At 36.7% G+C, this 16,102-nt stretch overlaps 1 protein-coding gene across 2 annotated transcripts in view; it reads left to right on the forward strand.

Annotated features, from left to right (window-relative positions):
• TSPAN2 (tetraspanin 2) overlaps window positions 1–4,895 on the forward strand; it is a 40,861-nt gene extending 35,966 nt beyond the window's left edge. For both annotated transcript variants that reach the window (XM_007454788.1, XM_007454789.1), the window contains one exon: window positions 4,830–4,895. In XM_007454788.1, the coding sequence (XP_007454850.1) occupies window positions 4,830–4,895 (66 nt within the window). The remainder of the gene's footprint in view (window positions 1–4,829) is intronic.
• The last annotated feature ends 11,207 nt before the right edge of the window (window positions 4,896–16,102 follow it).

The following is a 16,102-nucleotide window of genomic DNA, read 5'->3' on the forward strand; positions in this document are numbered from 1 at the left end:
AGGAAGTGCAGAGAGTCCCAGGCAAGATAAACCCAAGGAGAAACATGCTGAGACACATAGTAATCAAATTGACAAAAATTAAAGACAAAAAAAAATTATTGAAAGCAACAAGGGAAAAATGACAACATACAAGGGAACTCCCATAAGGTTCACAGCTGATTTCTTAGCAGAAACTCTACAAGCCAGAAGGGAGTGGCATGACATATTTAAAGTAATGAAGAGGAAGAACCTACAACCAAGATTACTCTACCTGGCAAGGATCTCATTCAGATTCGACAGAGAAATCAAAAGCTTTACAGACAAGCAAAAGCTAAGAGAATTCAGCACCACCAAACCAGCTCTACAACAAATGCTAAAGCAACTTCTCTAAGTGGGAAACACAAGAGAGGAAAAGGACCTACAAAAACAAACCCATAACAATTAAGAAAACAGTAATAGGAACATACATATAGATAATTACCTTAAATGTGAATGGATTAAATGCTCCAACCAAAAGACACAGGCTCACTGAATGGATACAAAAACAAGACCCATATACATGCTGTCTACAAGAGACCCACTTCAGACCTAGGGATACATACAGACTGAAAGTGAGGAGATGGAAAAAGATATTCCATGCAAATGGAAACCAAAAGAATGCTGGAGTAGCAATACTCATATCAGATAAAATAGACCTTAAAATAAAGAATGTTACAAGAGACAAAGAAGGACACTACATAATGATCGAGGGATCAATCCGAGAAGATATAGCAATTATAAATATATATGCACCCAACAAAGGAGCACCTCAATACATAAGGCAACTGCTGACAGCTATAAAGGAGGAAATCAACAGTAACATGATAATAGTGGGGGAATTTAACACTTCACTTACACCAGTGGACAGATCATGCAGACAGAATATTAATAAGGAAACAGAAGCTTTAAATGACACAATAGACCAAATAGATTTAATTGATATTTATAGGACATTCCATCCAAAAACAGCAGCACATGGAACATTCTCCAGGATTGATCACATCTTGGGTCACAAATCAAGCCTTGGTAAATTTAAGAAAATTGAAATCATATCAAGCATATTTTCTGACCACAACACTATGAGATTAGAAATCAATTACAGGGGGAAAAATGTAAAAAACACAAACACATGGAGACTAAACATTACGTTACTAAATAACCAAGAGATGACTGAAGAAATCAAAGAGGAAATCAAAAAATACCTAGAGACAAATGACAATGAAAACACGACCATTCAAAATCTATGGGATGCAGCAAAAGCAGATCTAAGAGGGAAGTTTATAGCAATACAAGCCTACCTCAAGACACAAGAAAAATCTAAAATAAACAATCTAACCTTACACCTAAAGGAACTAGAGAAAGAAGAACAAACAAAACCCAAAGTTAGTAGAAGGAAAGAAATCATAAGGATCAGATCAGAAATAAATGAAAAAGAAATGAAGAAAAAAATAGCAAAGATCAGTAAAACTAAAAGCTGGTTCTTTGAGAAGATAAACAAAATTCATAAACCATTAGCCAGACTCATCAAGAAAAAGAGGGAGAGGCTCAAATCAATAAAATTAGAAATGAAAAAGGAGAAGTTACAACAGACACCGCCAAAGTACAAAGCATCCTAAGAGACTACTACAAGCAACTCTGCCAATAAAATGGACAACCTGGAAGAAATGGAAAAATTCTTAGAAAGGTATAACCTTCCAAGACTGATCCAGGAAGAAATAGAAAATATGAACAGACCAATCACAAGTAATGAAACTGAAACTGTGATTAAAAATCTTCCAACAAATAAAAGTCCAGGACAAGATGGCTTCACAGGTGAATTCTATCAAATATTTTGAGAAGAGCTAATACCCATGCTTCTCAAATTCTTCCAAAAAATTGCAGAGGAAGGAACACTCCCAAACTCATTCTATGAGGCCACCATCACCTTGATACCAAAACCAGACAAAGATACTACAAAAAAAGAAAATTCCAGACCCACATCACTGATGAATATAGATGCAAAAATCCTCAATAAAATACTAGCAAACAGAATCCAACAACACATTAAAAGGATCATATACCATGAACAGGTGGGATTTATCCCAGGGATGCAAGGATTCTTCATTATATGCAAATCAATCAGTGTGATACACCATCTATTAACAAATTGAAGAATAAAAACAATATGATCATCTCAATAGATGCAGAAAAAGCTTTTGACAAAATTCAACACCGATTTATGATAAAAACTCTCCAGAAAGTGGGCATAGAGGGACCTACCTCAACATAATAAAGGCCATATACAACAAACCCACAGCAAACATCATTCTCAATGGTGAAAAACTGAAAGCATGTCCTCTAAGATCAGGAAGAAGACAAGGATGTCCACTCTCACCACTATTATTCAACATAGCTTTGGAAGTCCTAGCCATGGCAGTCAGAGAAGAAAACGAAATAAAAGGAATTCAAATTGGAAAAGAAGAAGTAAAACTGCCACTGTTTGCAGATGACACGATGCTATACACAGAGAATCTTGAAGGTGCCACCAGAAAATTACTAGAGCTTATCACTGAATTTGGTAAAGGTGCAGGATACAAAATTAATCACAGAAATCTCTTGCATTCCTATACACTAATGATGAAAAATCAGAAAGAAATTAAGGAAACACTCCCATTTACCACTGCAACAAAAAGAATAAAATACCTAGGAATAAACCTACCTAGGGAGACAAAAGACCTGTATGCAGAAAACTATAAGACACTGATGAAAGAAATTAAAGATGATACCAACAGATGGAGAGATATACCATGTTCTTTGATTGGAAGAATCAATGTTGTGAAAGTGACTATACTACCCAAATGAATCTACAGATTCAGTTCAATCCCTATCAAACAGAAATATAGATCAATGGAACAGGATAGAAAGCCCAGAGATAAACCCATGCACCTATGGTCAACTAATCTATGACAAAGGAGGCAAGGATATACAATGGAGAAAAGACAGTCTCTTCAATAAGTGGTGCTGGGGAAACTGGACAGCTACATGTAAAAGAATGAAATGAGAACACTCCCTAACACTATACACAAAAATAAACTCAAAATGGATTAGAGACCTAAATGTAAGACTGGACACTATCAAACTCTTAGAGGACAACATAGGAAGAACACTGACATAAATCACAGCAAGATCTTTTTTGATCCATCTCTGAGAGTAATGGAAATAAAAACAAAAATAAACAAATGGGACCTAATGAAACTTAAAAGCTTTTGCACAGCGAAGGAAACTACAGACAAGATTAAAAGACAACCCTCAGAATGGGAGAAAATATTTGCAAACGAATCAATGGACAAAGGATTAATCTCCAAAATATATAAACAGCTCATGCAGCTCAATATTAAAAAAACAAACAACCCAATCCAAAAATGGGCAGAAGACCTAAACAGACATTTCTCCAAAGAAGACATACAGATGGCCAAGAAGCAAATGAAAAGCTGCTCAACATCACTAATTATTAGAGAAATGCAAATCAAAACTACAATGAGGTATCACCTCACACCAGTTAGAATGGGCATCATCAGAAAATCTACAAACAACAAATGCTGGAGAAGGTGTGGAGAAAAAGGAACCCTCTTGCACTGTTGGGAATGTAAATTGATACAGCCACTATGGAGAACAGTATGGAGTTTCCTTAAAAAACTAAAAATAGAATTAGCATATGACCCAGTGATCCCACTACTGGGCATATACCCAGAGAAAACTTAATTCAAAAAGACACGTGCACCCCAATCTTCATTGCAACACTATTTACAATAGCCAGAACATGAAAGCAACCTAAATGCCCATCAAGAGACAAATGGATAAAGATGTGGTACATATATACAATGGAATATTACTCAGCCATAAAAAAGAATGAAATTGGGTCATTTGTAGAGACATGGCTAGATCTAGAGACTGTCATACAGAGTGAAGTAAGTCAGAAAGAGAAAAACAAATACCGTATACTAACGCATATATGTGGAACCTAGAAAAATGGTACAGATGAACCGGTTTGCAGGGCAGAAATTGAGACACAGATGTAGAGAACAAATGTATGCACACCAAGGGGGGAAAGTGGCGGGCTGGGGGGTGGTGGTGTGATGAATTGGGAGATTGGGTTTGACATGTATACACTGATGTGTATAAAATGGATGACTAATAAGAACCTGCTGTATAAAAAAAAATAAAATTCAGAATTTCAAATATATATATATGTATAAATTAGATCTGGGATTAACCTGAAATATAAAATTCTAAAACCAGTAGTGTATTAGTCTTTTACAATTATTAAGAACTGCCCTATAAGCTAGAAATAGAGTCATTTTCTTCAACCAGAATCTTGCTATTTTTTAACAATAATAAAATAGGAATGTGTTTTAAGCAGTTAACGGAAGTCTTTAACCAGTAGCCATAATTAAGTAGCACATATAAAAGTGCCACTTATATTCAGTAATTATTGCTTATTATTATTTGTCAACATGAGTTAACCATGCAAGCAGTTTGCTGGCCTTTTTTTTTTTTTTTTTTTTTTCCTTGCGTTATGCGGGCCTCTCACTGTTGTGGCCTCTCCCATTTGCGGAGCACAGGCTCCGGACGCGCAGGCTCAGTGGCCATGGCTCACGGGCCCAGCCGCTCCGCGGCATGTGGGATCTTCCCGAAACGGGGCACGAACCCGCGTCTCCTGCATCGGCAGGCGGACTCTCAAGCACTGCGCCACCAGGGAAGCCCTGCTGGCCTTTTTTTAAATCAATTTTCATCATTTGAAAGTCATTAATAAGTGGTTCCTTCTGTTTCAGATCTTTGGCATGATATTCAGCATGGTCCTTTGCTGTGCGATACGAAACTCACGAGATGTCATATGAAGCTAATTCTATATGAAAGTTGTAATCCAGAGCATACAAATGTCACAGGAGCTGTCTCCTGGCTCATTTTTAATATTCGAAGGACATTAGTATCTAAAATAATTTGCTGTTAATTGTACATTTGCACATGTATGTATGTTTGGCTCATTACTGGTTTACCCCTTGAGTGAATGCCTATGTATGTTGACTGAAGCATATTCATGTGTGATCTGCATGTTTCTGGTATATGCATAATGAAATCTGTTTCCTGGGAATTCCTGATTCTTGTTATGTGAGAGAAACACATATTTAACTCAGAAAAGATCAAAAAGCTTTGATAAACTTTAAAAACTTGGTTATTTAGGAAAAAAATATGATAGTGGGTCAGTTTCTCAGACTCTAGCCATAGGAAGTTAGATACAGAGAATTCAGGGATTTCTAGTTTATGGAAGCAATAAGCTACAGGAATTGAGAGATCATGGTGCAGTGTTAAAAGTAACTGTGTAAGGGTTTCCTGGGATTTTTTTTATATACATACTCTCCCCAGAATTCAGGACTAAACACATCTGTAAAACTAACTTGGAAAATCTAATTTGACTAAATCTTACTTTCCTAGTATTTAAAAAACAAAACAAAACAAAAAAAACCTTGCTCTGGAAAGAGGTGTCACACAATCACATGCCCTATAAAACTGAGTGTTTTTAGGACTAGAAAGAAAATCTTTTAACAACTTTTTAAGGAAATATTTTTGTTCCTATATAAAGACATTTAAATATTGCTTTATGACTTTCCTTTTCTGACTCTTCCCTGAACTACTGTAACCCCCACATACACAAAAGGGCTTTTATCTACAACTTTTCTGTATTTCTTCAGATGTAAGCATAGAAAGACTAAAGCAAGAGATCTGGCAGTTGCAAATTGTGGGAAAGAGAATTTTTACTGGCACTGTATCTTTGAAATACCTCATAACTTGAGTTTACATATTTTCCTAATTTTTTGGTATTTTTCTTATTTATTCACCTAGAGAATTCTTCTTTATAGATTAAGAACTACAGTTTTTGCCACTTAAAATATACTATATCATGAGCATCCTTAGCCAAACCAAAATAAAGAAAAACATCCTCTCCTAGTTTTGTGCACACAAGAGAGACAAGCTAAGGAAACAAAAATACACACACAACAGAAATATGTTCCTTCTGTGCAGGTCTCCTATAAAAATAAAATGTTTGTGTTCTTTATGGTCTTGATGCTTCATTGTAATCCCAAATTTACAATCTAAATTGACGTATACGTCCATTTTTAAATAGCAACTTGGTACATTTAGTAAATCATGGATTTTTTTTAATTGCATTTTAAAAGACCACACAAAAATGAAAGTATGGGGGACTTTTGGAAACCCCCAAGTAAGTTTGTACTCATGTGAGAACACAAGTCTTTGGGTCTACACTAAAGGAGAGTGTGCACTCCGAGAAAGTTCTACAAAACATTTTGCTGAGAACACGTAACCATTTGAAATAATCTCACTCCCATAGGGAACCACATTTCTCCTGCCATACTTGCTATTGCTACTAACTGTGGAGGAAGATTTCTAGAAAAAAAAGTCAGACTGGAAGCAAGCCAAAAATTTAATTGTGCATGGCTACTTTGCTGTGTCTGTAGCTAACAGAAAGATTATTTTAAGAAACTCACTTCATGAAATAGATGTTTCTACCCTGGTAGTTGAGGAGTAGAGCTTTTTAAGTAAAGAACAAAAAGCCACCATCTCTCTTGGTGGCTTATTTCACCTGTCTGCCTGAACACAGGAAACAGGCTTAAGGGCATACTTAGTTTTCTTCCAGCTCAGAATCTTCTGGGATTCAACAAAAGTGAGTTTCGTTCTATATCTGAATTAACCTTAAAGAAGTCTAGCTAAAAGTGGAAGAGTAGAGATTTGTTCCATATGTGATTAAAGTGTGACTTTTGGGAGTAATTTTTCTAAAATATGTGCCATGAGTAAAATTAGAGAATTTCATCTCTGAGTGAGGGTAGAATTATATACATATATATTTTGAATCTACATATGCATCTTGAACATATATCTCTTGAATATATATACATGTATAACTTGAACATATGTATACGTGTGTGTATATATGTATATACACACACATACATGTATACATATATGTGTACAAATATATACACACACGTATAAAGTTTTGATTATATCTGTTTACCTGAACTAATTTGAGATCAGGCCCAAAGATTTTCTTAAATGTATGGTGCCAAGGCACAGAATTAAAACTTCTTGATGAAATATTTTAAGTTATTTCGAATTAAATTTTCTATGTACCAGAATTTCTTGTTTGATTTATCTTAAAATCCTGTTATATCTTTATACACACACATTCAACTTATCTAAATGCCTAACTATCAATCAACCCAAATAATATGGTGAAAAAGGAAAGAGTAGTAACCTTTCTATAGTGTTACTAATAGGAGCTGGGCTTAAAAACAACACTCTAACAAAGTTATTGCATATAGTTATATTTCAATTAATATTGTTTCACCCGAATTACACCTCTTTTCCCCAGAGTAGCTCCTTTGTCATCCATAGTACAACCTGTAAAATTACACACTGATACAGAGGCCAGTGTAACCACCCGCGCAGTCACCAATGACAGGTGCTGTCCTTTCCCCTGTGAGCAGTGCCAGTAGGTTTGGTGTGGTGAGAATGAGGCTCCTGGAAAGATGGCAGTGAAGGAGATAGCATATTTTCCTTCTGAAGTAAGTTTATCAGAGATTAAAAAGAAGAGACACCCTCCGTGTCATGGGTAAAATGTGGTTTCCATGGCCCCAAGGGTAGCCCTTGAGTATTTAGGAGGTGCACCCCAGCTTTCCCAGTTCACCGCTCCCATGTAACTACCAGCCCCTTGATTTCAGCAGCCCCATTTTCCCCACCCCTAGGATGGAGCACTAATGAACGCTTGAAGCTAGTCACTTAACTACATCATCTTAGTTTGGCCTCATCAAAATCAAATTTGTGTTAAGGTATACTTGAAGACAGACAAATGGTTTCTATTTTCTTTCAACATGACTTTTTTTTTTTTCTATAAAATGTAAGGTACTGTATGTAGGTGTCTTTTGAAAGGTAAAAAGACTACAATGCAAAATGTTGTTATTAATCATTTTGTTGGTTTTCTCATTTTAACAAGCACTAAATACATTTCAGGAATCCACTGTTCAGATGGCTATCTCTTGGGGACATGGAATACATGAAGAATAGAAGTAATATGTCCTGAATGTTGCAAAGCAAAATCTATGCTGATTTCACAAAGTTTTTAGCTAATATGCCAGAAACACTTCCAAAATTTTGGTGTTGTTTTTGTTTTTGTCCTGTATAATTTATGATGGTTTTACTTATATTAAATAGAAGAAATTTAAATTAAATTAAAAGAAATAACCAACAAAGTGCCTAGCATGCCTGGCACTGATGAATATTATTACCTATTGTTATAATTATTATGTTTATGAGTTTTTGTTAATTATAAATCAAACGTGTAATTGTGTATAACTAAAGATACTTCTGCATGATACCATATACCTATTTGAACACATTCATTTACTGAATTAATGAATAGTTTTTTATATATTTCCCAATTCTATTTTAATTTAAAGACTACATATCAAGAGCCATAGCTACAGTTCCTATATTTTTCCCTGGGCCTGCTCTGCCTTGTAAGATGCAACCCATTCTAATATTAGAATTGTTTTCTTACTTTGTTTTGGAACTACTATTTTGTACACTTGAAAAAACTATAAGAATGCTGATATGCTAAGATGAACAAGACAAGTCTCTGTCCCCAAGGAGGTTAGAGTGGAAAAAAGGCAAGTATAATTACCATGAGGTAAGTGCTATGATAATCATTAACCTGGAGTGGATCCATTCAGCCTTGGGAAGGATGGTCAGAGGAAAGAGGTTTCCTGAATTTTGAGGTCACCAAACTGAGTCCTGAAGAATCCATACAAATGAGTCAAGTAAAAAGAAATAGAGGTAGAAAAGAAAAGGGGATTACTGAGGAACAGTATGAAGAAGGCACTGAAACAAAGCGTGGAAACATTCAAAGAGGGAAGGTCAAGAACTGAGTTGATAAAGGGCCCTGTTAAACTGTGCTAAGAAGTCTTAGGTTTGTACAGAGGTCCTTGGGAAATTTTTAAACAAAAGCAAATTAATTTGATTAATTGATTTTAATCAAATTAATTTTTACAAAATCAAATTTCAGCCTTTTAAAGATTACTTAGCTTTAGTATAAACAATGATTGGAGGGCAAAGGCCAGAGTCATGAGGATTTCTAACTAATGAAATGCAAGTTCTACCAAGAAGTAGTAGCCAGATGCAAGAGAAATTGAAGGAAAGAGGAACCTAGAGCCATGCCTAGGTTTCTTGGCAGCTGGAAGATAGTGGTGTACAGGAGGAAAAGCAGATTGTACTGATGATGCAAGTTGGAGATGACTACAGGACATCCAAGAGGATATATAAACAGGCACTGGATACATGACTCTGAAGCTCAGGAAAGAAGTCTAGACTAGAACTGTGGTTGAGGAATCTGCAAGATAAAAGTAGTAATGCCCAGATTTGAACAATATGAGCCACCTCTCATATTTAAGATCTCAGTGACAAAGTTTAAAAAATTATAGGGCTTCCCTGGTGGCGCAGTGGTTGAGAGTCTGCCTGCTGATGCAGGGGACACGGGTTCGTGCCCCGGTCCGGGAAGATCCCACATGCCGCGGAGCGGCTGGGCCCGTGAGCCATGGCTGCTGAGACTGCGCGTCCAGAGCCTGTGCTCCGCAATGGAAGACGCCACAACAGAGAGAGGCCCACGTACCGCAAGAAACAAAAACAAAACAAAAATTATAATCTCCTACTCTAGTAAGATAAAAGCCCCAAACAATTCTTTACTCCCCATGCATTTGTTAATCTCAGACTGGAGTGTCTCTTAGCTACCTGCATTCCTTCAGTAGCTGCCATCTAAACTTTTAATGCAATGAGTGTAATTCCTTAGGACAACCAAGGTTGAATGAATACAAATTGAAGTTTCTCATATGCTCTGCATTTAACAGTGTCCACAAGGTCAACAGGACACATAAGATTATCACAACACTAGCCCTTCCTTCACAAAGTTTATAACCTTCACCCCTACAGCACCAAGCAAAATTACATTCCCAGAAGGAAGTATAGTCCAGAACTATATTACTGTTGCCTGCTAAACACCATAGCACAGATTTTGAGTCATCTTAGAGAAAAAGGGTATAAAGGCATGACAGGAGAAAATGTTGACCTCAGCCTCATTAGGACTGGTTATAAATGCCATGAATGTATTACATTGAGACTCCAGATATGTGACCTCCACAGGGCCCTCTAGGGAAGCAGAAAGGTCAGGAAGATCAGGACTAAAAATTGTCCTGAATATTGGACTATTAGCAAGTCTTTGTTGACCTTATTGAAAACAGTTTCACGGGAAGATAGGAGTGGAAGTCAAATTGTAGTGGGTTAGGAAGAGAATGAGAAGTGAGGAAGTAAATATTTAGTGTAAGGGTCTTGCTCTGGTCTGATTGTTTCTCCCTAAAATTCATATGTTGAAATCCTAATGCCCATTGTGATAGTATTAGGAGGTGGGGCCTTTGGGAAGTGCCTAGGTCATGAGGGTGGAGCCCTCATGAATGGGATTAGTGTTCTTATAAAAAGAAACCCTACAGAGATCCCTTGCCCCTTCCACCAAGTGAGGACACAGTAAGAAGGAGCCAGCTCTGAAGCAGGAAGAGCTCTCACCAGAACATGACCATGCTGGCACCATGACCTTGAACTTCCCGGCTGGAAGAGCTGTGAGAAATAGATTTTTGTCACTTATAAGCTACCCAATCTGTGGTATTTTGCTATATCAGCCCAAACAGACTAAGATAGGGCTATTTCACAAAGAACCTGGAATAAGAATTCAAGGAGAGAGGGGTAAATAAATATAAGGTTGCACAGGGTCGAGAGAGAGCTGTTTGCTTTTGCTTTTTTTTTTTTTTTTGGATAAGAAGCCATTCAAGTATGCTTTATACTGAAGCAAAGGAGTCCATAAAGCGGAAGCAAGAGAAGATAGAAGAGGAAACAGCAAGGTCCTGGAGGAAATGGAGGATGGGATGAGGAGCATCTTTTGAAACTAGTGGAAAAGATGCTGAATCAATCAGTAATTTTCAGTTGAAACAGTATCAGAAACCCAACTCTAGCTTAAGCAGAACAGGAAAGTTATGACTTCTTTAAGGGTTGAAGCTGGCTTCAGATTAGACCTACTGATATCAGAAGCTCTCCCTTTCCTCACTCTCTTGTTCTTCTCTGGGTTGGCTTTATTCTCAGGCTGGCTGTTTTTAGGAGATGCTAAGGATGGCTAGCAGTGGCTCTAGGTTCACATTCTAGCAGCCTAGAAACCCCAACAGGCCAAGCACTCCTCTTTGTCCAACAGTTACAGTTAAAGCCCTGAGACTGACTCCTACTGGAAGAGATTAGGTCATATGTCCACCCCTTAATCCATCAGGCTTGGTTGAGTTTAAGTAGCATGCCTACCTCCATCAGCTCCACTCAAACCATTTGACTTGGAAAAGGATGGGGGGAGAGCCCCCAAAGGAAAATCAAGGTGCAGCTACCAAAAGAAGGGACATGGATGTTAGCCAGGCAAAAATGGTAGGTGAAAGGAGGGTAATAGAAGAAGAGAAAGTGAGACAGAGTGGTGTTAAAAGATAAATAAGAATTGGTCAAAAGAAATGAGAGGGTAAGGAAGAGCCCAACACTGAACATTAGAACTAGAGTGGAAGATACCATGATATAAGAATTTTTATGGCACTTAAACTCAGACTTGCTGCTCAATAAAGGGGGGAGAGGTAATTTCTTATATAAAAAACAACTTTTTAAAAATTGAGGTATAATTGACATACATTATATTACTTTCAGGTGTACAAAATAATGATTCAGTACTTGTAAATATTTCAAAATAATCACCACAATAAGTCCAGGTAACATCTGTCATCACACATAGTTACATAATTTTTTTCTTCTGATGAGAACTTTTAAGATTTACTCTCTTAGCAACTTTCAACTATGCAACACGGTATTGTTAACTACAGTCGCCATGCTGTGCCTCGCCATGACTTATTTATTTTATAACTGGAAGTTTTTTCCTTTTGACTCCCTTCATCCATTTCACCTACCTCCCCACCCTTCACCTCCGGCAAGCACCTACCTGTTATCTTTTTCTATGGGCTTTTTGGGGGTTTTCTTTCCACATATAAGTGAAATCAAACAGCAATGATTGGCAGTCTTTTTCCATCTGACTTTTTCACTTATAATACACTCGGCGTCCATCCATGTTGCCGAAAATGGCAAGATTTCCTTTTTGTCTGCTGAGCAGTAGTCCATTATATATATCTACCACATCATTAACCATTCATCCATCAATGGACACCTAGGTTGTTTACAAATCTTGGCTATTGTAAATAGTGCTGCAATGAACGTAGGGGTGCATATATCTTTTCCAGTTAATATTTTCATTTTCTTCAGATAAATATCCAGATGTGGAATTGCTGGATCATATGGTAGCTCTATTTTCCTTTTTTTTTTTAAGGAAACTCCATACAGTTTTCCATAATGGCTCCACCAATTTATAACCCCACCAACAGTGTACAAGTGTTCCTTTTTCTCCTTGTTATTTGTTGTCTTTTTCATAATAGCTATTCTAACAGGTGTAAGATGATATCTCACTGTGGTTTTTATTTGCATTTCCCTGAAGATTAGTGATATTGTACATCTTTTCATGTATCTGTTGGCTGTCTGCATGTATTCTTTGGAAAAAATGTCTATTCAGGTCCTCTGCCCATTTTTTAAATCAGGCTGTTCATTTTTTTTTTTTTTTTCGATGTCGAGTTACATGAGTCTTTGTATACTTGGGATATTAACCCCTTATGGGATATATTGTTTTCAAATACCTTCTCCCATTTAGTAGGTTGCCTTTTTAGTTTGTTGATAGTTTCTTTTGCTGTGCAGAAGCTTTTTAGTTTGGTGTTTATTTATTTTTGCTTTTGTTTCCATTGTCTGAGGAAACAGATTGAAAAAAAATATTGCTAATACCAGTGTCAAAGAGCATACTGCCTACATTTTCTTCTAGGAGTCTTATGGTTTCAGGTCTTACGTTTAAGTCTTTAATCCATTTTGAGGTGATTTTTGTATATGGTGTGAGAAAGCAGTCCAGTTTCATTCTTTTGCATGTAGACGTCCAGTTTTCTCAACACCATTTATTGAAGACACTGTCCTTTCCCCATTGTAGAGTCTTGGCTCTTTTGTTTTATATTAATTGACCATATATGCATGGTTTTATTCTGAGCTCTCTATCCTGTTCAATTGATTTAGTGCCTTTTTTTAATGCCAATACCATACTATTTTGATTACTATAGCTTTGTAATATAGTTTGAAATCAGGACGGATGATGCTCCAGATTTGTGCTTCTTTCTCAGGATTGCTTTGGCTATTTGAGGTCTTTTGTGGTTCTGTACAAATTTTAGAATTGTTTGTTCTAGTTCTGTAAAAAATGGCATTGGAATTTTGATAAAGATTGAATTGAACCTGTAGATCACTTTGGGTAGTATGGACATTTATTTTAACAATATTAATTCTTCCAATCCATGAGCACAGACTATCTTCCCACTTATTTGTGTCTTCTTCATGTTCTTCATTAGTGTCTTATAGTTTTCAGTGTACAGGTGTTTTACCTCCTATCTATTTTTGATGTAATTGTAAATAGGATAGTTTTGTTAATGTCTCTGTTAGTTTATTACTAGTATATATAAATGCAATCGATTTCTGTACATGATTTTGTATCCTGCAATTAGTTCTCACAGTTTTTTGATGGAGTCTTTAGGGTTTTCTATAAATAGTATCATGCAGTAGTGACCATTTTACATTTTCATTTCCAATTTGGATGTCTTTTATCTTTTTCTTGTCTACTTGCTCTGGCTAAGACTTCCAATATATTGGTAAGAGTGGATATTCTTGTCTTGTTCCTCTTCTTAAAGAAAACGTTTTCATCGGTATGATGTTAGCTGTGGGCTTGCATATATGGCCTTTATTATGTTGAGGTACATTCCCTCTAAAAGAGAACTTCTATTACTAACAGCATCCATTTAGTTATGAAAGAACTCTTTATATTTCAAAGTCAAATGAGAAACAAGAGGGACTCTTTTTAAAGAACTGAATCTCAAACTTCCTCTGCCAAAAACTGACTTATTAAACTTCAGGTTGAATTAAAGACCAGTTCAGAAGATGTTCCAAAATTTCCATCTTTCTCTTCTCACACAAGCAATAATTCTTCACTTCCCCATCTCTAAGTTCTCTATTCATTCTCCCACTTCTAAACCCAAAGAATACTAATACATTCCAAAATAGCATTTCTATATACCCAAGTTTCTGGATCTAGCTGAGGTAAATTTTTGGTCATGCCAATTCCTAAGCTCTTTTCTAAGGATTCTTTGCCTTGGACAACTCCATTTTCAAAAGTAGTTTAATATAATTTATATATGCATCTAATCCAAAAGGACTGCCTTCAGTGGAAAGAAACAAGTTGTCTCTAATGCACCCACTCTAGGGCTCCATGCTGATACAGGCCACCACACCCATGTCCAGGCCTAGCCTCCTCCCTGAATGTTGAGGAAGCCCATTTAATGAATGTCTTCTGAGCTGGACTGTTTATAAGGGGCCTCACTGAACCCCATAGCCTTTCCACAGCTCAAGTCCTTGGAAAACATTTTTCAGATTCTGTGCAAGTCATGTGTGATTAGTGCCAGTTAGGTTTGATTAATCAAAAATCTATATTTGATATACAGTTTTCAGAAGGAATGTTTTAATCCTACAGCTTTAAGTGTCCATATTGTCAAGTGATATGAGAACCCAAAACCCCAGATTAATATTTGGAGATCATGATAACATTGACTTCAGATGTTAAGGTAAGAATAATGTGGATTCATGACTTTGCATATAAATGTACAACTATTCTGTCCCCATTGGCAGAGCATGGGTTTGGTACTAATCCATCTACACCACCTTAGCATCCCCCCTTGGACACTGTCAGACTGCAGGCATTTACAACATGCCCAGATGAATGCAACCAATGACTAGGATATAACAAAGACAACCGGCCCTGCTGACAATTGATTTTCACCCAATGGCAGCAATTTGGTTGGAGAGAAATGGAAAAATATAGGATAAGTCATCTTTTATGAGGTCAAGCCTGCAGGGCACTAGGTCTGTCTCACTTCACGCAGCTATTGAAACCAAACTCTCATGAAAGAGTACCTAAGGAAGGAAGAGAAAAATAAACCACTCTCTAAGCACATTTACTAGAAAACAGTGTTTAACTATTGAAGGTTTAGGTTAGAATTTAGGATGATTCCTCTCTGCTAGATCCCTTAGCACTCTACCACTATTCCTAAAATCTTTCATAATCATACTAGTTTTTCATGACATCGAAAGCCAAAACAGCATAAGTTGCTGGAAAGTGTCTCAAATTACCTTAAAGACTACAAAGGATTTAGACTTCTACATGTAAAATGATCGTGGCCTCTTTTCTAGGCTTTTGGAGTATAACTTTCATAAGTCAGTAGGCCCACCGGAGTAATTAAATTAAGTAGATTAAAATATACTGTTCACTGAGTTTTGGTGAAGTTTTATCTTGTGTATTTGAATGACAGGATAAAGTAGTATATTGCAAATTTCATATATTCCTTACTCTCTCTACTCCAGCCCCGTTTCAGCCTTTGGAAGTAGGTGTCTCCAGTACACTGACACCATTTGTTCCTTCAGCCGTTGATCACATTACTCTGTAGCTTTCCCATATTCATTTTCTATGTCAAGACAAACCTCGTGGCCCTCTGTTAAGAGAGCCTGATTAACGCTGTCTTTCATTAGTATTTCATGTTCCTGTTCTCCATTTTACCTGCACTCTGCCCTTTCATGTGGAAACCATCCTTCATATGAGCTGGAAATGCTCTTTCACTCACCTTTTCTTCTAAAGCCCTTAAGCTTGCTAATGCATGAATGGGTATGGGTATGGATGAAATAGTACTCAAATGTACACATGGTGTTGTGAAATATTTCGATATTTTATTAGTTTTATTCCAGGTAAACACATTTAACCAAATTGCAAATTACATCGCAATTGAAG

Source organism: Lipotes vexillifer, unplaced genomic scaffold, assembly GCF_000442215.2.
Source record: "Lipotes vexillifer unplaced genomic scaffold, Lipotes_vexillifer_v1.1 scaffold998, whole genome shotgun sequence".
Taxonomy (NCBI): Eukaryota; Metazoa; Chordata; class Mammalia; order Artiodactyla; family Lipotidae; genus Lipotes; species Lipotes vexillifer.